Source organism: Lepidochelys olivacea (assembly GCF_965140295.1).
Source record: "Lepidochelys olivacea isolate rLepOli2 genome assembly, chromosome: 8".
Lineage (NCBI taxonomy): Eukaryota > Metazoa > Chordata > Testudines > Cheloniidae > Lepidochelys > Lepidochelys olivacea.
In genome coordinates, this window is record NC_140418.1 from 56,122,851 (window position 1) to 56,149,705 (window position 26,855).

General features: G+C 43.4%; 1 protein-coding gene across 6 annotated transcripts in view; it reads right to left on the reverse strand.

Annotated features, from left to right (window-relative positions):
- Positions 1-26,855, reverse strand: part of TRMT1L (tRNA methyltransferase 1L) — a 63,210-nt gene that overhangs the window by 14,446 nt on the left and 21,909 nt on the right. For all 6 annotated transcript variants that reach the window (XM_084636826.1, XM_084636822.1, XM_084636825.1 and 3 more), the window contains exons 5-15: positions 24,867-24,931; positions 23,283-23,412; positions 16,796-16,919; positions 14,069-14,148; positions 12,562-12,811; positions 10,393-10,605; positions 7,203-7,390; positions 3,659-3,737; positions 2,608-2,774; positions 1,756-1,815; positions 57-183 (exon numbers count right to left, since the gene is read on the reverse strand). In XM_084636826.1, coding sequence (XP_084492952.1) covers positions 57-183; positions 1,756-1,815; positions 2,608-2,774; positions 3,659-3,737; positions 7,203-7,390; positions 10,393-10,605; positions 12,562-12,811; positions 14,069-14,148; positions 16,796-16,919; positions 23,283-23,412; positions 24,867-24,931 — 1,483 coding nt within the window. The remainder of the gene's footprint in view (positions 1-56; positions 184-1,755; positions 1,816-2,607; positions 2,775-3,658; positions 3,738-7,202; positions 7,391-10,392; positions 10,606-12,561; positions 12,812-14,068; positions 14,149-16,795; positions 16,920-23,282; positions 23,413-24,866; positions 24,932-26,855) is intronic.

Below are 26,855 nucleotides of genomic sequence, written 5' to 3' on the forward strand. Positions count from 1 at the left end.
TAGTTGGTTTCAACACAGATTTTGTTGGAAATCAGAAACTGGAACGTGATCCTTACTTTGGCATGTTCATTCCTTTGATACTGTGTCTATGGATATTATAGTAAAATGCAGGGTGCTCAGCATTGCTTTCGGACTTCTGTCTTTTCACTATGTTTTTACTCATTTCATTACTTTTCCTTTTACCTAAAACACAGAAATGCTCATTAGGGGCAAGATTCAAAATGTAGTTCCTCAACCTCTGCCTAACTCTGTAGCCACCCAAAAAATCAACTACTGAGTATGCACACAGTTGCTTCAGTCCAGGCAGCTGGGTGTCTAAGTCCAGTGGGATCCTCTAACTAAGTATTCCCCTGCTTATCTGGCAGGTGCTCTCAGAAGCCACCTACTGGATCAGGCCCCACAAAAGAAACCGAAGATAGTGGTGCCAACTTATAACCTTTAACCCAATAGCTGGAGCCCTCACCTGGGATGTGGGAGAATTTCCCCCTGATATGAAGAAGAGATTTGAACTCTGGTCTGCCTCCCAGGAGAGTACCATAACCAGCGTGCCAGGGGGTATTTTGAGGCAGATCTCTCTTCTGTTGAAACTGTTCCACTGTATATAATTAACATGTATTGGGCCAGAGTAATCCACTAGGTACACGGGAGACCCATGTTCCAGAATGCTCCAGTACATATTTATTTATATATAGTGGAACAGCTTCAACAGGAGAAATAGAAAGCCCAGTGGTTAGGGTACTATCCTTGGAGGGGGAGACCAGAGCTGAAGTTTATTCTTGACATCGGTGGGAGGGGACAATCAAACTAGGTCTCCAATATGGTAGGTGAGTGCTCTTAGCACAGGGCTAAATTATATACATTTGACTAGAGCTATTGTAGCACTTAGTGATGATGCCACCCAGTCTGTGCACGAGAAAGGTGCATAAGCCCTTTCTCGCAAACTTCAGGAGAGGGTTCACGGCTGTGAATCCTGAGTGGAGGGAGGTGCTACCCTCCAGTCCCGAGTTAGGCACGTAAGTCCCTCTGAGGAGCAGGGCTCAGGACTCGCCCCTCTCCTTGGCATTTTGTAGTGGCTATCTTAGACAGCTCTGTGAGCTGGATTTTGTGGATCCCTAACTCTCCCCCGCATTGTAGAAGGAGCACTGGTGCCCAACTCTGAGCTGTGGCTTTCACTAAGCAGTAGAGTACTGAAATGATAAGTGTTGCAATGCAATGCTTAACATTTAAGTCCCCTGTGGGGAACTCACCTTAGGCCTCTCTTGCTTTTCTTTAGGTAGCATTCCTGGCTTAGACTGATTGAACTAAAGCTACAACTACACCACTTCTAGGGGGAAAAAAACTCTCATTCCTTAAAAGCTGAAGGGGATCTAAAATCTAGTCTAGTTTAATAGATAATTTTAAAGTTTTCTGTAACTTTCTTCCATAGGAGCCAAGGGCTGCACAGATAAACTAGACTTGCAAAAGTACATAGTGCACTTCATGCAATAATGGCTCTTATATCTTTACCCAAACTAGTATTTGCTGGGAAAGACAAATATTTTTAAAGTTTCATTAATCTTTACTGGAGGTGAACCACTGAGCATATTCATTTAAAAAAAACAAAAACCTTTAAAAGTTGGGGCCATCACAAGCCAAGGTTACAAAAACCATTCTATCCCCACCTTTAACACCCCATCCCTCCTTCATTGATTGTGGTTATCTGCTAGCACAAACCACAAGGGGTGTACATGCAGTTGTGATGGATGAACCACATACCTTGTACCACATAGTAGTCAGCTGCAGTATCTGGTGTTTTAATAAAGACGCCACATTCTTCTAGAATACAGAAGTCAAAATTAAATCTGTTGTGTGACAAAACATTTTAAATAGATTTTATTTTGCTACCTTATAAAGGGATCCACAAAAATTTGAAAGGGCAAAATCCCAAACTTTCTAGACAAAGTAAAAGGTGTAAAAATGATAGAGGCAAAAGGATAGGTAATAGGTTATGGAAACTTTCACTAAACATTATCAGTTTGAATCTGGCACAGGACAATATTCAAGTAAAATTACTATATGGTGATTTATCTGAAGTGAACTGGTAGCCTCTAGTCTGTTCTTATTAGAATAGTATCCCACTGTAGACAGCCATCTCAATCACCCCCCGCATTTGGCAGTCCCTGTAGAGAAGTCCAGGATTGACTGAGCATGAAGGGCAGAGTCCCATCTCACTCAAAGGGGAGGAACTTCCCCCTCAGGGCTGCAGTACGAAGGCTAGTATATGGGAAGCTTCTGCTACTGCTGCCTGTTTTGTGAATAAATTGGACTACAGGACTGTCAGCGTGGCACCTTGTGTCAGCACTGGTTTACTTAATGTAGGATTTTTCCATACTGGTTCAAGTCTAGCACCCTGTGTCGAGCAAGCCTTAACAGCAGAAGTTTAAAGAGTATGACAAAAGCCCCATAATATGGCAAGACTGTTGTCCCATGCTTTGTGATAGGGAACATGTTCCTAATCTTCTTTTAACATGCACCGCTATAGTTACTTTTGCTCAAGAAATTTTCAATTGGTTTTAGACATTTAAAAATCCCATGAGTTTTTGTAAGCAACTTGCCATTTTATCTCACCTTGTTTGTTCTGGCTGGCAGGACCATGGATTGAAAACTGTTTTAGAGTTGTACATTCTGCTTCACAGATTAGTGTCTTTACAAGTGGCTGAATCTCATCTAAGCCGTGCTGAACAGCTTCAAACAGCATTCTTCTGAGGAATCCAGTATTAAAGAGGGACCCTGACCTGGACAGTGCAATAGAATGCCAGTAAAAATAAGGAGACTGGTGTATGACAAAGTATTTTGATTTATAGCAAAAGGCCTTTGCTCCTTTAGAAGTGGTTTCCACAAACTGAGTAGCTGCTGAACTATACTTATATTAACAGGGTACATAGTTTGTGATACTATTAAAATTATTTTTGTTTTAGGTAGTGGCAGTTCAGAGTCATGGCTTGAAAGTTAAGATCTTATGAGTGTTAAGCCCAGTTCTGCCACTGACTTACTGTGTCAACTGGGGCAAAGTCACTTCATCTCATTTCCCCACGTGTAAAATGGGAATGATACCCATATCACAGGGATGCACTGTCAAAATTAGGGTGGTGTACTAATAGTATTTAGAAACAGTAAAAGCAGGGCTAGTGCAAAGGATTAGTTCTGTTTCTATAATCTAGTTCTGAAATGCTCACATTTAAATTTAACTATTCTTTCAATCCAAAAAACCAAGGATAAACACCATTGCTGTTTACCATTTAACAGTTCAAGTTATTTTATACTACTGGAAGTGCATAGGTATTTGATATTATGTAAAGGCACACCAAGTTAGTTATCAATTACAGTTCAATATATACTAGTTCTCTGGTCGCAAAACATCAAGCTACTCAGCCAGATTCTCCTGTGCAGTGTAATTGTTTTAATATGTCCAGGATGTGAAACTGAAAACTAGTTCACTATTGTTTATTTAGTAAACTCACTGCTTGCTGTCTACCAATATGACTAGGGAAACTCATTTTTTTTATTACTCAGCTCTCCAATTAAATAACCAGCTGCCAAGGCCATCTCAGTTGCTAGCTATAAACTTACTGCTTTATGAACAAGCTTTCACTTTTGTTAGGCTGTGTGCTGTACCTACCACAGAGGACCAAGCTCTACTGCTGTCTTCCCAGGCATACTGCCATGGCAGTCACAAGATAGTTGCCGGTAAGGGTTTTCTGTTACAGAAAACAGAATTAAAGTGAGTTCTATAGATTAAGTTATTTCAAAATACAAACAAAATGAAAGATGTTTTAGATACTAGAAATGTTGAACCCACCAAGAAGTGATTCTGCCTAAGTAGAGGCATTTAATAGGATGAGCAACATCAGAACCCAAAATACACAAACAACTGTAAAAATGCCTGAGACACCAACTTTTATTAATGTTGTTACAAGTTACTAACTGGTGTCCGCTGGAATCTAATGAGGGGCATTGTAACTTTAGTTATTTTTAAATTAAAATAAAACAAACCCAGAGCTCCATATTACTTGGTATGTGTTTTAAATAACTGCTTCTAGCTAGTGGGTTAGAACTTTCCACTGCAAAAACAAGTTTAAACTAAAAAAGCTTTTCAAGAAAAATTGTATCATGCAAAAAATTGTTAAAATTATGGTTGCCTATGTGCACAGAATTCAGTTGACTCATAGCATTTTCATGACAGCCATAGCTCAGCTCCCTTGCGCATATGTACTAGGTTGAAGGACTCTGAATGCTGTTAATTTGTCCATTTAAAATCTCAGCTATAACACTGCACCTATACAGGTGACAATTTTATTTCTGTTCTTAAGAATGAAAGAAAATGTGATACTTATTGCAGTCTAATGCTCACATAGCCAAAAAATGCATCATTGTCTTAAGGAAGTGTTAATACCTTAACAGCCCAAGACATCGGGCCCTTAAAGTACAATGAGAAATAAGATAGGATTAGACATTCAAATAAGATACAGCTAAACAACTGGTTTCAGAGTAACAGCCGTGTTAGTCTGTATTCGCAAAAAGAAAAGGAGGAGTACTTGTGGCACCTTAGAGACTAACCAATTTATTTGAGCATAAGCTTTCGTGAGCTACAGCTCACTCACTGGATGTACTCTGGAGCTTCACAACTCAATACATTCTCAAACTGCAGAATAATCTTGTGTGCACTATCTGTATATACCAAACTGTTCCTAAAAATATTTCAGATATGCAAAAGGCATGTGTCTTCATTAAGAACTAAATATTTGATTTATCTGAAGTTTGAGTAGTAAAGATCTTTGGGAAAATACTCAGTGAATATTTTTTTTACATCTCAAAAACATGGCAGATGTTTTGTTAACACCCTTTTTTCGTAACCTTACCCCTCCAACGAAACAACCAACCACCACCAGTGCGGTAGAGAAGCAGTATGAGAAATTCCAACAGAGTAATTTTCCAGAAAGTTTCAAGACAAATGCACATTTTGACTTTTGTCTAAATCATGACAGGTCTAAATGACCAAAGTACCATATTCATGTTCCATGTAGAAAAAGGCTCCTTGACTAGAGGGAACATATGAATTAATAGTCGTTTTAGATACTTTGAAACAGTAGGGTGGGAAAAAAACAAATGGATTTGAACAGGTGGATGATATGCAAAGACAACTGCTAAATGTACTCTGATAGATAGCCCCAATTGTTTCAAAAGACAGTAGATAGTAGGAATAGAAAACTCCAAGGGTTCAAAGTACCTCTGAATAGACTATAATGAAAAATGCTTTCACTGAGGTTGTGTAAATCAGTCCTGTGGAAGCCTTTGTGCTCTGGGTTAGAATGTCTTGTGCTCCTTTCTCCAGTTTAGTCAGCTAATCTCCATGCTGTCAGAGGCAGAGACACTAGATCCAATGACATCAAGATGTCAGTGAAATGACATCAAGATGGCTTGGAAGTGGTAGAAGGGCATGGAGGGATAAGTGCATCAGAAGTTGGAGTACCAGAACTGATATCCCCAGGCCATTATCAGCTGGAGCTTGTCCTTTGGCATCTTCCTGAGAACTCTGGGAAATAACAGGATAGGGGTGAAAGGATCCCTTTCTGATCAGCAATGCATCTTCCCTAGGAGCAAAAAACCAGCAGATTGTCATGAGGCGGGATGGGGTAGGCTATTGCCAAAGAAGGGGAGAAGAGGTACAGATCCTTGAAAATCAGTCCAAGACTCTTGACAGCAGCATGAATCCTTCCCTCCTTGACCAGAAGAAAAATGTGTGCTTTCAGTAGTGGTAGGGCATCTCTGCTTCTGGAAACAGTCTCTTAGAAGAGGCTGGAGCCATCTGGTGGTACGAGTAAGACACGGGAGGTCTCTGGCTTGGGAAAGGTAGAATCCTTCCTTATTTCTTGCTCAGAGCTGTGGTATAAAGCTCTAAGGATCAACTTGAAATCATTCAGAAAGGATAATTTCTTGTTCATTGTTGAGTTAAAAACATAATGGCCATCTTAGGTTGACTTACTGTAATCACAGCCCTGAACTCATCTCCGGAGTCCAGGGGTAACTTCTTGGCAGACTGAAAGGTTGTATCCAACTGTATCATATTCTGCCAACAGAGCCTGGTAACTGACTATACAGAACTGTAGGCTAGCTGAGTATATTTTTCTTCCGAAAGAGAGTTTTGATTCCTTATACCAGGGGTGGATTTCACAATAAGATGCTGTTTAGATTTTTCATGAGCCACTGCCACTACCAGTGATCCCAGAGCAGGATGAATGGAAACATTACTTGAACCCCTTAGGGGCAAAATGACTTCCTCGATGAGGCTGAAATGGAGGCTGGGGTCTACCAGAGGTCCTTGATCAGTGCAAGAATACCCTTATTAATGGGCATTGCTAAATGGCCCTGAGGGAACAGATGAAGAATATTGAATAACAGGGATGTTCCTGGACTATTTCCAATGGAATCTCAGAATCCAATATGTTCTTCGTAGGTTTCTCCATCAAAACCAGCTTCAAACAAGTTTTGCAGCTTTGTGTGTGCACTTGGAGAAAGGTTTACAAATAGTAAATTGTCAGTGATATGAGTCTCCCCTAGACAAAAGATACATTTATTGTGCCAATCATTCAGAGGCACAGGCAGGGTAGGTTTTGAAACCTGGAGACTTAGGCTCAGCCATTAGAGATACCTTGGCCTAGAGGAGACTGAAGAATTTTTATTTTTCTGTGCAAACAGGCCAAATGAAATTTAAGAACAAGAATATAAGAAACTAATTACAACAAGAATGCTGCAGGGAAGCAGTTAGACACAGTGTTGCTTCATCCCGCTGCCACAAGTGGGAAGAGGGAAATGAGGGGCAGTTGAAGCTGCTCTACTCTTTAAGCCCCTGGTGCTGTGGGGTGAGGGCATGCAGGGTGCCATGGGTAGCCTTAATGGATACTGCTCGTCAAAAGATTCCAAGCTTGTGCACCCACACCTACAGTGGGATTCATATAACAGTTACTCAAAGAACCCTAAAGGATTATAATCAAAATACTCTCCCCTTTATGTGTATGACCATTATCACAATGCTTTATAAGAAATATTTCTAGTGAAAGCAAGTATTTTGACATGTTGGAATTTACTACGTGCCTAACATAGGTACATACAATAAACATGCAGGGATTATACCTTTAAAAGAAACCCAAGGAAAATCCATTTACCTTCTACCATATTACCCTCCTGAAAAATCCTCTCCTCACACCACTGGCAGTGGATAAGATACCGAATTTTCTTGACTGAATCATCTGCAGGAGATGGTCCCCTCAAAACTCTCACCACTACTAGGACAAAGTGTTCTAGAGCTACTGCAAGCAAAACTTCAATGCCTTTGTTACATCGAGCTGCAGCTCTACAAAAGCAAAAAGATAGCATATTACCATAGGAATTCAACAAAGACTAATTTTCCCAGCTGTTCCACCATGTGCAATATATATATTTATGATCATCCATTGTTTGGAAAAATCCTACACTATCTATAAACAGCCTCCACTTAGACTGTTGGCTCTGAAGGGCAGGGGTCATCTTTTTGTTCTGTGTTTGTATAGAGCCTAGCACAGAGGTGGGCAAATTATGGCCCGCGGGACTGTCCTGCTCAGCACCTCCTGGCTGAGAGGTTAGCCCCCGGCCCCTCCCCTGCTGTTCCTGCTCCCCCGCGCGGGCAGTGCGGCTTGTACCCACCCACCTCCCTGGCTTTCCAATGAGCCTGTCCTGCCGCTCTGAACAGCATGGTGAGGGGGCGGCGGGGGTTGGATAAGGGGCAGGAGGTCCCAGGGGGCAGTCAGGGGACAGGGAGCCGTTGTATGGGATGGAGGTTTGGGGGGATGGGGGAGGCGGTTAGGAAACAGGGAGGGTTGGATGGGGCATGGGGTCCTGGGAGGGGACGTTCAGGGGACAAGGAGTGGGAGGAGGGGGGTTGGATAGGTCGGGAGTCCCGGAGGGGGCGGGGGGGTTGGATAGGAGTGGGGGTTTAGATAGGAGTGGGGGGTCCCAAGAGGGGGCAGTCAGGGGACAAGGAACGGGGGGGTTGGATGGGTCGGGTTCTGAGGGGGGCAGTCAGGGGGCAGGAAGTGGGAGGGGGCGGGGGGCAGGAAGTGGGAGGGGGCGGGGGCCAGGCTGTTTGCGGAGGCACAGCCTTCCTTACCCAGTCCTCCATACCGTTTGACAACCCCGATGTGGCCCTCGGGCCAAAAAGTTTGCCCACCCCTGGCCTAGCACAATAGGGTGCTGGTCCATGACTTGGGTTCCTCGATGCCGAGAAGACTTGGAGGGATAGACTTCAAAGGAAAGATTACAGAAAGTAAATAAGTAGATCTAAGTTAAATGAAGACTAAGGGGAGATAAATCACTAGCTACTAGTATCTGAACTGGTATACACCAAGAAAAGACAGGTTTCAGAGTAGCAGCCATGTTAGTCTGTATTCGCAAAAAGAAAAAGAGTACTTGTGGCACCTCAGAGACTAATGTTAATCTAAGGTGCCACAAGTACTCCTTTTCTTTTTACCAAGAAAAGAGGAATCCTTTAGGGTACTTTGGAGGGGTGTAATTAGAAGCAAGGTGAAAATTAGCAAGGAAAATTTAGCTTGACACTCTGGAAAAGTTATTCCAATATGAGGTCTCAGCCTGCGGTGTGGTTTTACAGGGACAGATGAAACCCCTAGTGCTAGAATCAGTTAAAAGTTAAATGGGATATAGCACTGGAGAATATGCTATAGGCAATAAGCTAGCATGGGCAAGGAGCTGGACAAGACAATCTAAACAGGTCCAATTTAATATAATTGACTATGGAGTCTGTAACAGGGTAGCTTGCTCTGTGGGTTGGAGAGCATAGGACTAAACCAGTCTGATTACCGAATGAGTCCCACTTGAGGGGAATGAGGCTTAAGTGATGATAAAGCCCAGCTGGGGAAAGGGCTGGAGAAAGAACGAGGCAGAAAGCTCAGACAGTAAGGAAAAGTTCTACAGGCATGAAGGCCCGTGAGAGACCCAGACCAAAAAGGGAAGAGTCTGGAAAAGTTCTCCCTGTAGAGAGGCCTGGGAAAGATCCTGTTTATGCAGGGACAAAATGGACATACCCAAAGGAGAACTTAAGAGACTATGTAGGAAGTGGCCCATGGAAAACTGTAGCTCAGGTAAGGGAGCAGACCTGTCTGTTCAGTACAAGACCCCTGGACCGGAACCTAGAATAGAGGGTGGGATTGGGTCCCCTACTGGCTCCAAAGAAAGGGGCATATAAAGCCTTCCACAATGGTTATTGAGCCCAGCAAGGGGGCTACAGGTCCTGTTGAAAACAGGGTGAGGAAGAACTCTACAGAGGGGGAAGAATTTTTGTTTGTGTTAAAAATATTTTGGAGACTCTTAGTTTGGATGAATATGACCCAAGAAAGGGTGTATTTAAAATAGTGACCCAGCAAGAAGGCCAAGTTTCTGATAGAGAAACCACCACAGTGCTGGAGTGTGCTGCCATGCTACTCCTGGCTACAACGGGGCACCTCGCAGTGAGTGGATTCGTTTACATAGTCTCAAGATCTTTCACACCTAATCTCCCACTCACTCTTCCCTGAACTGATTGTTCCATTATCTTGATCTGGGTTTGTATGTCTTGATTTAGTGTCCAAACCCCCAATTTTCACTTCTGAGTACACTTATGAAGTCACTGGGAATATTTGTACGAGAAAGGACTAATATTATGAACAAGGTTTGCAGGACAGGCACTATATCATATTTGCTTTGTAAGTAGATTTACTTGTAGGTAGTAGATTTACAGCACCAGATCATTTTTTTTCCTTAACCATAATATTTAACCTGTGAAAAATTTAGCCACACTGTGTTTATTGTTTGTAAACACTTGAGGATAGGGGGCCCAGATTTTGGAGTGAATATCTGTTTGCTAGTTATGAAATATACTGTGAAAGTTGACACTAATGAGTTTATTTCCATTTAAACAAATCTAATTTAATGCTCTTTCCCACAGATAATTAATTGCTTTAATAGCTTCTGAAGTATTTATAAAGGCTTAGGCAGCATTAAATCACCACTAAATGAAAAAGGAACTTAAAATCTTCAGATATTCAAGTTTGCATTAGATTACCTTTTCTTTCTGAAGATTAATAATACACTCCGTACCCATTTGCCATCTTGCCAGTCACTTCAGTTTAAAATACTTAAATTGTTCTATAGTAGTGAACTTGAAATCAAGTACAAAATTGATATTTCAATGCCTAATTTGTAGAGCTTAAGGAATTCTGAAAAGCAAAGACACAACTTGCTTTAGCAATCACCAAAAGCATGCATTAGCAATCCTCTTCTACCAGAGCTTAAGAGCTGACCACGATTTCTATGTTTTAATAGTACCTTGCCACAGCAGCAACTACTATTCTAGCTGCCAGTTCCTTGAAGTACTCCGTTCTCACAACGTTACAGCCGTAGTGACGCTGGGCCACATGCTGAGCTTTTGCATACAGAGAACAGATGTCTGTGGATGTCACTGATACTATTCCAAGATTTCTTACATTTCTGAATGCAGAATCCAGGTAGTTCACAGCTGTTCCAAATGGGTCCAGGTGTCTAAAAACAAAATATACACTGAGAAGCATCTCTGGTACATAACTACTTAGCTTTCAAGCTATCAGAGAAAAAAATGGTTTAAAAAAATCCTCACCCATAACATCTGAAGTAAAATAAAAATAGAATTTGATTTTACAACACACCTTCCATACCTCCAACATGCCCAAATAATTTACAAAGCAACAAATTTAGAGGGGGCAGGCAGTACATATTGAGTAATGCAACAGTCATCACACATCCAGCACAATCTCTCTCACATTCTAGTACACTGGATAATTGAACTAAGAAGAATGCTGGCCAAGATACCGGTGTTTATTCTGAAAGACGGGAGAATATACAAATAAACTAACTCCCACAGAATTCAACTGGTTTGTGGATGTTCAGCAACTCTAAGAATCAGACCACTTATTTTGATATCTATGTATGGATTTAGTGCCTGCATTTGGGCACTAACATTTGAATATTTTGGCCACAGATTCTAATTAAATCAGCTATGCTATTTAAGAATGGATTACAATAAGTGATCCATAAACATGCGGCCTTATTAAAAACTACATGCACAGATATGAATTTCAAATTAGCTAAAATTACAGAAAAAATATTCTTATATTTCATTTTTCCCCAAACAGACAAAGTTATACCAAAAATCCACAAGTCTGGCCTAAAATGTTCATACACATTGTGAGGCAAACCTGCAGCCAAACCAGAGCTGCTCACTCAGCTGCCGTGACTTCCCCCTCCAGCAGAGCCTGCAGTGACTCATCACCACGGATCCTAGAAATCCCTTTGCCATGGAAAAATCCAGAATTTGTGTTTTTATTGTCTTTAGTTTTTACATTTTGTAAAAAATGAAAAACTGGGTTCTATGGTACATGTTATCTGAGCCTCCATTATCCAGCTCTCTGTATTAACCGAACCAGAACTTAAAGCCAGAGCCCTGGATGGAGGGGCTTGGGTTGTCAGCCCCCCGTGGCTGTGCTTCCTATTGTGATTAGGGAAACTAAAGTTCAGCATTTCATTATAATCATGGGAAAAACACTCATTTTTATGGGGTTTTTTTTATTGGAGAATTTTGAGGGTTTTTTATTATGGAAAACTAGGATCCCTGCTCATCATTCAGGCATGTTGCAGCAACTCAGTTGCAGGGATTCATCCCGTAAGCAAAGCCTCAGCACTAAGGCATGCTGCAGCAGCCTATTCCTGGGCAGAGCCTGGGTCAGGTGACCCCCAGGCACAGGTATTTCACTGATCCTGCCTGAGCAGCAAGTTAGTCTGTACAACAGCACTACTGAGCCAGGAATCCTCCTGCTGCCTTGCAGTGTTAGTGTCATTAGGCTTCCAGCCTTCTCTTGATCCAGTTCCTGTTCCTGCCCCAGCCTTGTTCCAGCCCACTTCAGCCTTGCCCATTCCTTACTCTGTCCTTGCTCTAGCCCTGCCCTTGCCTCCTGACCTTTGGACTAACTCCAATCCAGCTTCAACCTTTGGCCTGCATCCAGACTCCAACTATGATCCTGATTTGGCTTGTCTATAGACTCTGACATCAGTTCTGACCCACAGCCTATCCCTGGACCCTGATTTCAGCGCTATCCTGGTCCTGACTCTATGGCTGACTTCGACCTTGGTACCTGTTCTCAACCATGGCTCCAACCACCACGCCTGACCACCGAGAACACAGCACCCAACACGCATTACCTGGGTGCTTATTTTCCACTTTGGATGCCAGAAGGACTTAAATGTTTTCCCAGTGATTATTTTTTAAAAGATTTAAAATTGTCTCTATTTACGTAGCACTTCAGTTGCTACAATTAAACTTTTAATAAGCAAATAACCAGCCGCTGTTCGTTGTCTCATCCATTCAGACTTCTCTAAATAACCACTGGGGCAAAAATTAAATTACAGTCAAGATCAAAGCATCGAGTAAAGACAAACTTGTATTAGCAAACACTCTTCACTTACATAAAATCGAAGGATCTCAAGTGCATTATGACATTAGCATCCATTTTTGTCACTTCAATAATGCCTACATTTTCCTCTCCTTCTTCCATAGTTTCATCACAGTCGTCCTCTTCCTTAGTATTCATCATCACCTTCATCTTGTTTAAATGGCAGTTTTCCTGAATCATTGTCACGGAATTTTCATTGAAATCATTAATCGTAACCTTCACAGAATTTCCAAGGTGCTTTGCCCACTGTAATCCCATTATACCTGAGGAGAAAGGCAAGCGCATAATTTTATGGTTGGTTGCATGCAATAGAATAAAGGCCTGGTTCTTGATCCCCTTAACTTCAATAAAACCACAATCAAACCCTAAATGTGCATAATACAGAAATGTGATCCATACACAGGCTTTCATCGTGCAAGAACTCTGTTGACAAACTCCAGCATTTGTGTGAAGACTCACTGAAGTCTATATGGGTACAAGGGTTTGCCTACCCAATTCTCATTACAAGGTAAGTGCCATAGATATAAAAATGCTCTCTGTACTGTGAAACAAATTGGACCTCAAATCTGTAGCAAGTCCCCTGGGCTTGTGCAACAATCTAATGCAGCAGACTGGAACTTCTGTGGCAGAGCAAGATTTAAAAAAACCCCTCAGTTTAATTTAACTGAATGAAACAGGAAAATTAACATTTTAACTAATATAGCAGTCCTTGTTAGTCTGATATTAAATTGTTTTTATGCTGCCCCTAAATTTTAAATTTTTGATGTGTTGCAGATATTTGTAACAACAATAGGTGACTGTATTGTAAAAATTGTTGTGGGGGGAAAACAGGAGGTTTTGATAGCTGGATAGGAGGCAGTTAAGACTTTTGGTGTGGCTTGGAATTGTGCAATAAACACATTAGCAGGACATGAACTGCTGAGCATTTTAGCATAAATGTTGCATTTAAATTTTTGTCTTCAGGTTTTAGAATTAACACCTGATTGAGATCATGGGGACAGTTCACACCTTTCCAATCTATTGTTTCACTGTCTACAGATTCAGGAAGACACCACCACATTGGTTTACATTAATTTCATGGTCAGGATTCTTCTTTATAAATATAGAGACTGGAAACAATTTTTTAAATGAAAGTTTGGATTCAGTGGCACTGTTCTACGACTAGGGGTTGATTCTGAAGCCAAACTCCACAGCTATCGAATCAGAATACATGGGACCTTGGACATAACTCATCAAGTTAAGATGCACGGTACTTCATGCACTTTAAAATGTAAAAATTCTTCCTTTTGAGCATCAGTAACTTCATCTCAAAGATATTTATGGTCCTTTTACACATCTAGAGCCAAATCCTGAACTGGGGAAACACACAAGGAAGTCAAAAGGAGTCTGCCTAAGCAACGACCACATAATACTTAAATATACAATGTCTATTTCTCATGAGAGGGACTTGCTACAAATTGTAAAATAAAATTCGAGATTTAAAGGAAGTAAAATGAGATTCCAAAAGTTTGTTTATTTACCGGTGGCCCCAAATGCATCCAAACATTCTAAGGGGTTCCGTTCTTCAGCCAAAACAGCTAATGCACAGAATATCAGTTGCCTAGAAGATAAAAAGGTGTATAATAAAGTTTAGAGTATGTATTTCACATATTTTTGTTTCTTCCATCTTAGGGTATGGCTACACTACCCGCCGGAGAGGCGGGCAGCGATCAATCCAGCGGGGGTCGATTTACTGTGTCGAGTCTAGATGGGATAAATCGATCCCCGAGCGCTCTCCCGTCGACTCCTGTACTCCACCACCGTGAGAGGCGCAGGCAGAGTCAACGGGGGAGTGGCAGCAGTCGACTCACCATAGCGAAGACACCGCGGTGAGTAGGTCTAAATACATCGACTTCAGCTACATTATTCACATAGCTGAAGTTGCGGAACTTAGATCGATTTCCTCCCCCCCGCACGGTAGACCAGGGCTTAGGGTAATTTGTTCCAGCAACAGGTTTTGCAATAACTGGGCTTAACAGCCACCAGAAGGTTTTCTAAAGCTTTTACTACCTTAAACAGCATTTGTAGGTCTCAGAGTACTCAAATATTCTTAAATTAATTCCAATGATAACTTTCTAGGAGTGCTGACTTTAACACTTATCCATGGAGCACTGAGATATAAAACACCACTATATCATGGTTTCTTACTATGATTAGTGAGTCCATGTAGCAGGCAAATTTGGTATGCAGCCTAATTGTTTGGGCATTTAAAGTTATCAACTGCTGGCCTAAGGGCTTGTCTTCTTGTACCGCTGCAGTGCTTTAGTGAAGATACTACTATGCCAACAAGACAGCGTCTCCCGTCAGCATAGCTATTGCCTCTCAGGGTGGTGGATTAACTATGTTAATGTGAGAAGTTGTCCCATCGACACAGCGGTGTCTAAATTGGGGGTTAGGTCGGTATAACTGTCACTCAAGGGTGTGCATTTTTCACACCCCTAAGTGACGTAGTTATACCAATATAAATTTGTAGTTTATACCTGGCCTAAGAGTTTGTAGTGGAATGGAATCCTTCACAGTGTGGCAAAAAAGTAGTATGAAAGATAAGAACTTGAGATTCCACTTGCTGGTTAGACACCACTGACTGGGGTTCAAGAGAATATGCTGTTTGTTTGGGGTTTATGCTGCTTTCTATAGGAAGTTAATGTGCTCTATGAAAGAACAGACCAGAGAGATTACTGGTGGTGGGTTTGTTTTTTTTTAAAACCATTCACTGCTAATAACAGCTGTCTGGAAATAACCATCAGTCTTCCTAGACTGACCTGAGAAATTTCCCCAGACAGATTCAAAATTATCTTTGGCAGTGTTCCTTCTGGAGAAGGACCCTGATAATGACTGAAGGGTAGTTGAACTTCAGTGTTTCAGGGAACAGGCTTTGGTATTGCAGCAATAGGGTGAGGTTATGATTTTTCTGAGGACGAAATGACTACCCACTCTACTGACATTAAAACGAGTGATGTGAAGAGGAGCTAGAGCAGAGGTGGGCAAACTACAGCCTGTGGGCCACTTCCAGCCCACAGGACCGTCCTGCCCGGCTCTTGAGCTCCCGGCCGGGGAGGCTAGCCCCCAGCCTCTCCCCTGCTATACTCCCTCCCCCGCAGCCTCAGTGCACTGCGCCACCAGTGCGGGAGGCTGCACAGCGAGGACAGGGGAGAGCAGGAAGGGAGGCTCATCTACAGTCTCAGGGGAGCAGGTGGGCGGTGCGGGTTGTGGGAGTGCGGCGAACGCGGGCGGAGGACTCAGGAGGAGCACTGGGTAGCCGCGCAGCTGACTGGAGAAAAGCGGAGCTTTGAAGGGGAAACCCGCTGCTTCTCTCTGGCTGCGCCTCTGCCCCTGCTCCTCCCATGTCCTCTGCCTGTGTTCGCAGGGTCACATTTTGAAAGGGGCTTGGGGGGAGGGGGTTGGATGCGGGGGGTCCCAGGGGCCTGTCAGGGGACAGGGGGCGGGGAAGTCAGGGGGCAGGGGGGGTTGGATAGGGGATGGGATCCCGGGGGGGCAGTTAGGGGTAGGGGGGCCCCAGGAGGGGGCAGTCGGGGGACAAGGAGTAGGTGAGGTTGGATGGGTCGGGGGTTCTGAAGGGTAAAGTAGGGGGCGGGAAGTGGGAGGGGGTGGATAGGGTTAGGGGAGGCACAGCCTTCCCTACCCGGCCCTCCATACAGTTTTAGAACCCTGATGTGGCCCTCAGGCCAAAAAGTTTGCCCACCCCTGAGCTAGAGGAAAGAATCTACTCCAATAAAGTGGGACCTATAAAAAGGAGTCCTAGGATATGAGATATGTACGTAGTATGCTCATGCCTTAGCTGTGCTGGAGGAGAGCACTTAAGTGGTGTCTAGTCACAAAAACTCAAAGGAAAACATTTCACTGAATAGGTTTTTTGAGTTCTCAGGTGTGGTTTATATTGGTTTTTCCCCCTCAAACTCCCACGCTGCTGCATAAGCTAGCATCTTTATTTCCTTAGAAACTGGAACACATTTTGTTCTGAAGACCATTTCTGTTGTTTTAGAAAAGTCTTCCCAGCAGTATATAAGGAAGATAGGTCAGTGAGCAAAATTAGAAAAGCATCAAAATGGAGCCTTCCTATATTGGGCATCTTATTTTTACTGCTTGAAAAATGTTATTCCTCTAGACATCATAGTGGGCTGTTTACTGGGATAATTCTTTTAAGTGAGAGCATTTTCTTTGCAACCTCTCCCCACTAACCCCCTCACCTGTTGAGTTTCATTTTGGGATTAAAATAGGAATCTGATTTCTGAGGTGTGGAGTAGTTAGGAAGAACTTGTACATCTGTGTCTGCCTCTTTCAGCACTTCATGAGAAGACTTAGGAGCAGGGGCTAAAAAAATATTTTAGGAGAGGAAAGAGAGTTAATACTAATTTGTATTTGTACATTTTAGCTATAAAATTCAAAAAAGATCTTTCAAATAATTAGGGCCCCAATCCCACTGATACATAACAATGTTAACACATGAAAACCAGCCTATTACCGTTTGGTGCCAGGAAAGGAGATCACAGCTAGTTTATATTCAGGACATTGGCAGACTTGGGGCCAAATTCTACCCTGATTTACACCCTATAAAATGCCATAGTTTCATCATACAAATTTCTTTCACAGAATTACACCCCTTCAAGAACTCGTTCAAGTTGAATAGTATGAGATGCTGCAGGAAATACATTCTCTCATAACAAAAAATACCACTGAGCTTCTGATAGTACTCCAGTCACTTCTTGATAACTAAAAAGACAGAAGGGCTAAAGTCAGTCCAGGATTTCAGAGACCTTCATTTTTACCTGAAAAATTCAGAATAGTTTCTGAAACAAACCATTACTCTCCTATAGGCAGAAAATTGGCTATATACTCTGAACCTTGCAAATGTACCCTCTCTGGCAGGATCACTGAAGACAGGTTTTCTATTTTGCATACTTGAACATAGAATACTGCCATTTCAGTAGAATCATACTAACTGAGAATTGGAGAGAGAATGTATCCATGTGCTGTGTACTCCTTCTACTGCCTTAATCCAGCCTGGACAAGTGAGGTGTCTCACAAATAAGATTTTTTTGTAGCTCTGTCTAGGTACTTAGATATCCTGGGGATCAGGAACATATAACTGCCTCCCACATATTTATTGCTTAGATATTTATATAATTCTCCCCAACCATCCATAAAATTGAAATGAAATATTTCATTTTTAATACAAATTGATTAGACTTTTATGGCATTTTAACCAACAGGACTACATTATGAAGAAATGAAAAGGGGAAGGAGCAAAGATGAAGAACTTCACAGTTTATACTGTGATTTCCATTTGTCAATCTCAGAATTACACAGGTGTGGAAGTATTATCTCCATTTTGTAGATGGGGGGGGGGGAAGTGAACCATAAAAGTTGAGAGATTGATCCAAGTCCAATAATTAGTGAGAGGATTTGGGAATAAAACCCAGATTTCCTAACTCCCAATCCCATACTCAGTTGATTAGATCACCTTTTCCCCCTAAATGAAGAAGAGCATGTTTGTGTGTGTGTGTGTGTGTATATGCGCATGCATGTGTGTGCACACGCGCGCATGTACACCGGACCCTCACTAGAACACGCTTCTATATAGCGCAAATTCGCATATAACGCGGTCGCGGCCATGGATCCCAAATTTAATTACTTTAATTGCAATTCATTTTAACGCAGTCCCTGCCTTAACACGGTATCGCGCATGGATCCCGAATCCCGCGTTCTAGCGAGGATCATGTGTGTGTGTGTGCGCGCATGCGTGCCTATATATGTGTGTGTGTGGGGGGGCCAATGATAGGTTCACTTTCTACAATGACCTGTTCATATGGCAGCATCAGAATGGGAACTACCTTTAATATTACGTGCCCTTCACATGGCAGTGGTAGAGAGGACACAATAAAAGATGGATGAAGAGGACAGAGAGGAGCAGAACTGCCTAACTTACCAGCTAGAAGAGTAATAACTGTTCTTCTTCGAGTAATAGTCCCCTATATGTATGACAAATGCAGGTGCACATGCATGCCATGCACCAGAGCCAGAAGTTTCAGAGGAGCAGTGTCCATTGACCCGCACGGCCACCTTATGTTGTTATGTGCTCCATGTGAGGTTATAGGGGTTTGTGTGGGGCGACACGCCCTCGGTTCCCTCTCACCACATGGTTGGAATCAGAATCCTCTCTTCGTGCTCGTGCACTCTATGAGAATGATGGTCCATTGTAGATAGTTAGTGAGTTCTGATTCTTTCTTTCCATACTTCTGTAAATACGTTAGTTTATATAGTAGCCCCTCACAGGGCGTATCCTGACCCATTTGGGGGAATATGCCCCACGTTCTGGGGTTCAAGAACTGCACCTCGTGCCCTCACTCGTTCTCTGTGAGCAACAAGCACATGCGCTGTTTCTAATGCCTGGGTAAGACACACTGTCACATGCAGTGATATCTGCAAGTCCTTCCCATCAAGGACTCGCAACGCTTGTCTTCAGCGCCTCTGTAAGTTCTTCATAGTGGAAGCGCTCCAGCCTCGTGCAGAGTTTGATCCCAGAACATTCGTGCTGGTGGTGCACTGCCCATGACTGGCGGTAAGCGCCCTGGCCTCGGCTTCACACCTGGACCCATCAGCACCACTGAAACACAAGAAGGCACATAAGGACAGTCACAAGCGCTCTCATGAACACTGCAGCAGGTCCCCGTTGCAGACCACTGAGCCACACTGTGTTTCCTCCCCAAGATGGGTTTGGTCGGATGGTGACCTGCACTGCCACCCCCTAAGCCAGGGGGCAAGGAAAAGCAGAAGCGAGACCCACCAGCTCCTGCGAGGACCAAGGGTCTCAACAGCCTGCCCGTGTGCACTACTCAGCCATGGCAGCAGTCTCCAGGCTGTGCTCTGCATACCCCGCCTCAGAGTGGCAGAGGATAGGATGTGTTCTCAACACCAGGCCAGATGGATCCGCTGGTCTCCTTGTCCCATCTCAAGCTGTCGTACCCGCCCTCGCTGCTTTTTTCTGCCTCCTGGCCACCTTCACCAGCGGCTGAGTCACTCCTCCTCAGCTGCGACCCACTCCCGGTGATCGCGGTACCACCCGCACTGATGGCTCCACCACTGCTGGAGCCTTCTTCAGACTTGGAGGGCTTCTCAGCAGAAGAGACATCCTTCTTCCCAGTCTCTCGGCGTAATGCGGACTCTCAGGCTCACATGCCTTTTCCGGCTCCCTATGCTCCGGGCTCACCTGTGTGGTACTCGTATCCATGGGACCCGCAGTACTATTAAGATCTGGCCTCATGGCATCACTGGCCCATGTGGGACTCCATCACTGCTTGGACCCACCATCGGTGGCCTCATACCAGAACCACCTCAGCCCCTCCGCCGGCTCCAATGGTCTCAGACCCGAAAGAGGACCCAATGTTTGATCCGGTACCGCCAGCCCAGACAGCAGCCTCTTCTCTCCAGATGAGGCCCTGATCCCTCCGACCCTCTTGCCTCCTGACAATCCCCACCAGTACCAGGAGCTGGTACAGAGCATGGCCTTTGACTTGGGCATCCCTCTAGAAGAGGTCCAAGACCAGCTGGACCAGTTGTTAAACATTCTTCAGCCCCATGGCCTGACACACGTAGCTCTGCCCATTCACAATACTGTTCTACAACCTGCAGGAGCAGTGTGGCACATGCCGGTATCCTGCACCTGCACACCCAAGAGGGTAGAAGGCAGGTGCTTCGTACTGGCTAAGAGGGGTGGAAGATATTTTCCCACCTCCCTCTGGCCTCGCTGGTCATGCACGTGGCCATGGAACGGGCACACTAGCACTCCAACTCTTACACACGCACCCAGATAACGTGGTGAAATACCTGGACCTCCTGGCATGCAAACACTACTCCGTGGCCCTTCAATTCCACATTTCTGACTATCAAGCTCTGCTAGCGAAGTACGCTTTCAACAATTATACTAAGCTAGTGGAGTTCTTGGAGAACATGACACAGACCAAAGGCCAGTGATTCCAGGCCTTGCTGGATGAGGGCTGCCTGAGGCCAAGTCAGCCTCCAGGCCGCGGTGGGTGCAGTAGACATGTCCTCCTGCTCCCTGGCCACAGAAGTGGCAATGAGGCCTGCATGTGACCACCTCCACCTCCCTGGTGGACGTACCCTAGCATGAGATCTGCCATGTGGCAACATGGTGCTCTGTCCACACCTTCACAGCGTACTATGCCACAGACCAGTGGGCAGCTGCTGATGCCACCATAGGCCGTGCCATCCTGCAACAGGCCTTACCAATCACGTCCTTGCACCCACCTCTGAGCTGATCACTGTTCCATACTCAACCGCATTTGGAATACATATAAGGACCATCACTCTAAGGAGAAGAGGAGGTTACTTACCTGTAACTGGAGGTTCTTTGAGATGTGTAGTCTTTATTTATATTCCAATACCTGCTCACCTTCCTCTCTGCTGCAAACTCTCTATTCTGTGGTAAGAGAGAGACTGAGGGTGCGTCACCCTACAAGGCCTCTTCTAACCTCGCCTGGAGCACATGGCGACATAAGGCAGCCGTGTGTGTCAACAGGCATTGCTGCTGAAAAAATTCTGGCTCCGGTGCATGGAGCACCTGTGCACCCACATTTGGCATACAAATAGGGACCAGACATCTTGAAGAACCTACAGTTACAGGTAACCTCTTCTTTTAATAACTTGCAAAAATAAAGTACCTGAAATCTAGTGCTAAACTATCTTTTTTTTTTTTTTTTTTTTGAATGAGTGAGTCATTCCAATAATATAATTTAGCTTTTCCAGTTTATCTCCGATCCAGTCAAAAGATTAGTGCATATAATTTATGGGGGTTTGCAATAGGATTCTGATTTACTGAATTATATGAGCAACCTACCATCTACACTTTTATCAACATGCTGTAGACCTGAAGACAGTCAGCTGGTTTCAATAGTCCATGTTTATGCACTTCAAACAAAAACAATTCAGCATTTTGGCATTTATCTGAACTTGATTTATACTTGGGATTGATTTAAAAATAAATGGATGCTGCCAAAACAGAGAGGCATGAAATTAGCCACGCCAGTTTTGTTTTACGGGTACTGTCTCCCACTATCTGTGCCATTCTTTTGAAAAGGTTGGGTATTGACATTTCCAAGATTATCAAGCTAATGCAAAATAATGTTTTTTTATGAGCAAAAAACAGAGCTGTTGCCTGATCTATTAATCGTGTACTAATTATATCAATCACTTAAGAATTCCTAATTAACACTGAGGTTTGGTAGGTTCTCGTCCAAAGATTAGGCCCAGTATTACAATTATTATTCTGATGGGAACCCTGACGTGCACGGTTGCAACACTCTCACTTAGGAAAAGCCTTTGAATTTGCAATAGTTTTACCAACACAATTAGTAAAGTCAAACACTTCAAACCCAGCAATGTAGATAGAGATAATACAGACTGTGCATCTGAGCAGCCATATACTCACACCATCCCTTTCAAAAGGACCTGAAGTATCATTCTCTCCATCATCATCATCACCATCACCAGTAACAGTCATCCTGGCATCTCCCAAGAGTTGCTTTTCCCAAGGGACGCAGGCCGGGATATAACTTCTATAATGTATTACATTGATGCTACTATGCCTAATGCATATTCAGTAAGAGCTTCTCCCCTTTTGTGTTTCCTCACCCTACTAATGTTGGGGTGCCTTTCTCCCATAGGTTACTAGGCCTTTTACCTCAAACTCATTAGCATATACATCAATTAGGTACCATGGCTCTCTTGTGTCAGATATCTGCTGATGTTCCTAACTTAAAATATCCCATATAGCTGCTATAATCTGTCAGCAGTTGAGTCATGATAGTGTTCCATCTTGTGATATCTTATGATCTAGGGCAGTAGTTTTCAACCAGAGGTTCCAGGGCCCCCTAGGGGGCCTTGAGCAGGTTTCAGGGGGGGCCTCCAAGCAGGGCCAGCATTACTTACTGGGGCACAGGGCAGAAAGCCAAAGCTCCACGGCATGAGGCTGAAGCCCAGGTCCCTGAACCCCACCACCAGGGGCTGAAGCTGAAGCCTGAACTATGTAGCTTCGTGGGGGGGGCCCCTGTGGCATAGGACCCCAGGCAATTGCCCTGCTTGTTATGCTCTAATACCAGCCCTGGCTTTTATATGCAGAAAACCAGTTATTGTGGCACAAGTGGGCCATGGAGTTTTTATAGCCTGTTGGGAGGGAGGGAGGGAGGGAGGAGTCTCTGAAAGAAAAAGATTCAGAACCTCTGACCTAGGGTTACTCCTGGTTAACTGCGTATGCTAAGGCTTTTGGGCCTTGTGCCTTGTTTAGCTAACCTATTGTCTTTCAGGCCTGAGGCCTGTAAGCTCATTGCTTTACTAGCTTTCTTATGCCGATGCCTTACCTAGCAAATACCTACATGTATAGGCTACAAAGCAGGAGGGCAGAGCAGAGGGTAAACACTACAAACTCAGCACACCAGCCTTTTGGGGTTATCCAAGAAAAAATGTCAGATTAACAGTTTGGCAACCTATATTATAAAGGATAGATCTCTCTTGTTTTTATTTCCTCCTAACCCTGAGCAAACTTGCTTTTAGCACAGGCTTACTTTTGACAGTCCCTCAAACATATAGCCCAGCTATAACACACAATGCACCGTGTAAAGGAACCATTTACAAATAAAGCAGGAACATTAAATAATTTACCTGCAATATACCTGGACTCAGTTTCTCCTTTGTTCACATGGCGCTTAATATGCCCTATCATGTCAGTCCTTCGCGTGATGGTTGCAGAACAGATGATGCAGTGATAATGGGCTCCCATTTTCGTAGAGCTCTGTAAAGGAGTCAGTGTAGTTTTAAAATACAGGGAAACAAAGTGAGTGAAGTAACACCTGTGCAGCTTTGCTGCTGTAGCGTTTTAGTGAAGATGCCCTACCACATGGGAGCTTCTCCTGTCAGCATAGTTAATCCACCTCTGTGGGAAATGGTAGCTGTCTAGATTGGGGATTAGGATGGTATAACTATGTCACTCAGGGGTGTGGATTTTTCACACCCAAGTGATGTAGTTATACCAATGTATGCTTGTAGTGTAGACCTGACCTGATGTCACAGCTAAATTCAAGGTGGAACAGATTGTTTAGCATAAATAGTTAGCACACACTGAAAGACAACACTCAAGGTGAAGTGGTGAGTTAACACCTCTACAGTCATAAGACAGAAACGGGAGGTTAGTGGGTTACAGATTGTTGTAGTAAACCGTAAATTCAGTGTCCTTATTCAGTCCATGATTTTTAGTGTCTAGCAAAGTTACGAATTTAAGCTTCCATGCTCATTTTTTTGGAAAGTGTTATACAAGTTTCCTTTCAGGATGAGGACTGAGAGTGATTGGATATGGAATGACTGCTTTGTGAAAAGTATTCACCCATAGGTGATAGTGTGTTTTTTCTCTTTTATGTTCATTCGAGAGCACATAAATTGTCTTGTTTTACCCATATAGTTGTTCTTGTTTGGGGCATTTAGTGCACTGGGTGAGGTACACTATGCAGTGATAGGCATGTGTAGGACCCATGGATTTTGCAGGGTGTGTTGGGTGGGTTAAGATCATCACAGCAGTGGAAATGTGTCTACAGGTTTTGCGTCTGTTATGGAAGGGTCTTCCGCTTTGAGTTGGCGTGTCCTGGTCTGTGGGGAGCTTGCTTCTGGGGGGTTGTTGGAAGGCCAGAAGAAGGGGTTCAGGACTTATTTGTTTCAGGATTTAGTTCCCAATAAGTATGCATCGTAATTATTTATTGATATCCCACAGGGTTCTGGACTGGAGACTGCTGACAAAAGTATGTGCACAGAAAAGGCATAGCATGGGAAGTGACAGTACTGGCTTTCTCCATACGACTGCCCCTCTCTCTGTCTGACCCAAAAAGATCACTTCTAGGGGTCAAAAGAATACATTTATTTTCTGTGTCTTAAGTATCTGGCTTCTCCTGTGACTGCAAACAAGGTTGCTGATTAGTCCAAAATGTGGTACTATTTTATGTGACGTTCCATGGTGAACAGGACTGAGACCACCAAATCCATTACACATACCATAGGCCATTCAACTAACATCAGAAAGGTTTAATTCTCACCACCTAAAGATCTTGGCTGAATTTGAATTGGGGATCATAAGGTTCTGTATCCCATTACAGAAAACAACGTATGTTTGAAGACTACACTGAAACACTTCACAAAAGTTCTTCCTAGTTTCCCCTTTTTTATTGAGTAAATGAGCATATGTGATCTAGTATTTGTTACCTGGTCTCCAATGAGGTTTGGCTTCACTGGGCGACAAGGTAAGTGACAGATGCACATTCTGTATCCTGGAAAACAAACTAGTTCTGGTCACCTTACAGTATGGTAAATACATAGTACATAACTATCATATATCATAAGCAATTTGGGGGTAAGGATTATCTTATTTGTTACTTGTTAGTACAATTGTAATGGGATCTTGCTTGAGCACCTTAGGTGCTTCTACAATAAGTAGATGCTATTATTTACTCTTATTATTTATTTGTATTCTGGTACATATATCCTATCAATATAGAGATGCTTCTGCTGTTAAACTTTAAAACAAACAAAAAATCACTGACAGGCACTCAGGTCGCAGAACTGTACTGGGTAGTTGTTAGGACTTGAAACATCTACCTGACTGGTAACCTCTTCAAAAGCATCTAAACTTTTTAGGCTCCTAAGTTCCATTTTCAAAAGAGACTTTTAACCACTTAGGTTCCAAGTCCCATAGACTTCAAATAAAACTCACAGCCTACTAACCAATGAAAATACCTGTGCTGTGAACACCACAAAAGCCTTGACTGCAATTTAAACAAATAAAACACTTTTGTGTACTGTAGGTAAATATAATACTGCCAAACAATTTTCCATATAATAAACTTTAGAAGTGTAACCTACTGTGTCTTCTTATTGGCACCTTGTTCCCCCTTCCTGCCTTCACTCTACATTTGCTTTTCTATAGCAGACCACGCTATCTTTTTCTTTGTTTTGAGCGTGTATGCTCCCTCCCTTCCAATTCCTATTTTTACTATTGGACTTCAATGCATTTTGTAAACAAGTCATCACAATATTGTGCTTACATATAACACATGACAACTAAATACATTGGTATTTGAAACAATTTCTTCAGAACTGAAGAATCTTCCTGATCAGCTTGTACAGCTATATAAAGTAAATGCACAAATGACTATATTGAGAAACTAACTGAAAACTTTTAACTAACAAAACGAAAATCACAAATATTTACAGTTTGAACACTATTTTCATGACTTGCTAAGCAATTACTTTCCATTAAAAAATGCTTAGCTTGAAACTATTTTAAAAGTGTGCAGTAGAAAACAGAGAATCACATACTTTTAGTTTGAGATATTCATCTATATGATAGGCCAAAATTGACTTTCATTTGGTTATACATTACAAAACTTTATGGTATTAGTTAAGTGTCCATACACTATAAAGCTCTGCATTTTATAGAGAGGCTTACTTCTCTGAAATTGGATTAGGTGCAGTGGTGCAAATAGGCCAGTATGCCATACTAGCAAACTATTTATAGCTGGTATGGCATACCGAAAAGACACAGAAGCAGCCCTGCCGGAGAAGAGAGCTGGAGGTCAGGGCTGGGGGGGTTCTGCTCCTTTCCCCACTGCCCCGCCCAGCCCCCTGGAAAAATTCCAGCCCCTTCCCCTGCCCTTCCAAGGAGCTGCGTCTCTGTCTGTGTACCACAGCAGCAGCCCCACCGGAGGAGAGGGCTGGGGGGCGGGGCTGGGAGTTCTGCTCTTTTTCCCGCTGGGAGGGGCAGCGGGGAAAGGAGCGGAATGCCGGCAGCTTCTCCAGCGGCTGAACTGCCCCCAGCCTCACTCCCGCCCCCAGCCCAGTCCTCTGGCGGGGCTGCTGCTGTGGTACACAGAGGGAGGACAGAGAAACAACTCCATGGAAGGGCAGTGGGCAGGCCTGGGGGTTCTGCTCCTTTCCCTGCTGCTGTTCCTGGGAGACTACTGCCCAGAAGTCTCTGGTGCAGCAGGAGGATGACAGAGCTCCCCACTAGGTAACATGGGATGGATGTGGGGAGGAGACGGGGCCCCGGGCTGGGTAGTGAGGAGTCACATGGAGGGTCACATGCTCCCCTTTGCTGGTCTCCGCCCCGCCCTAAGAAATGGATTTTATTTGCACCACTGATTAGGTGTATATAAACAAACTCACATTAAGGTGAAATATCCATAGATATTTCCT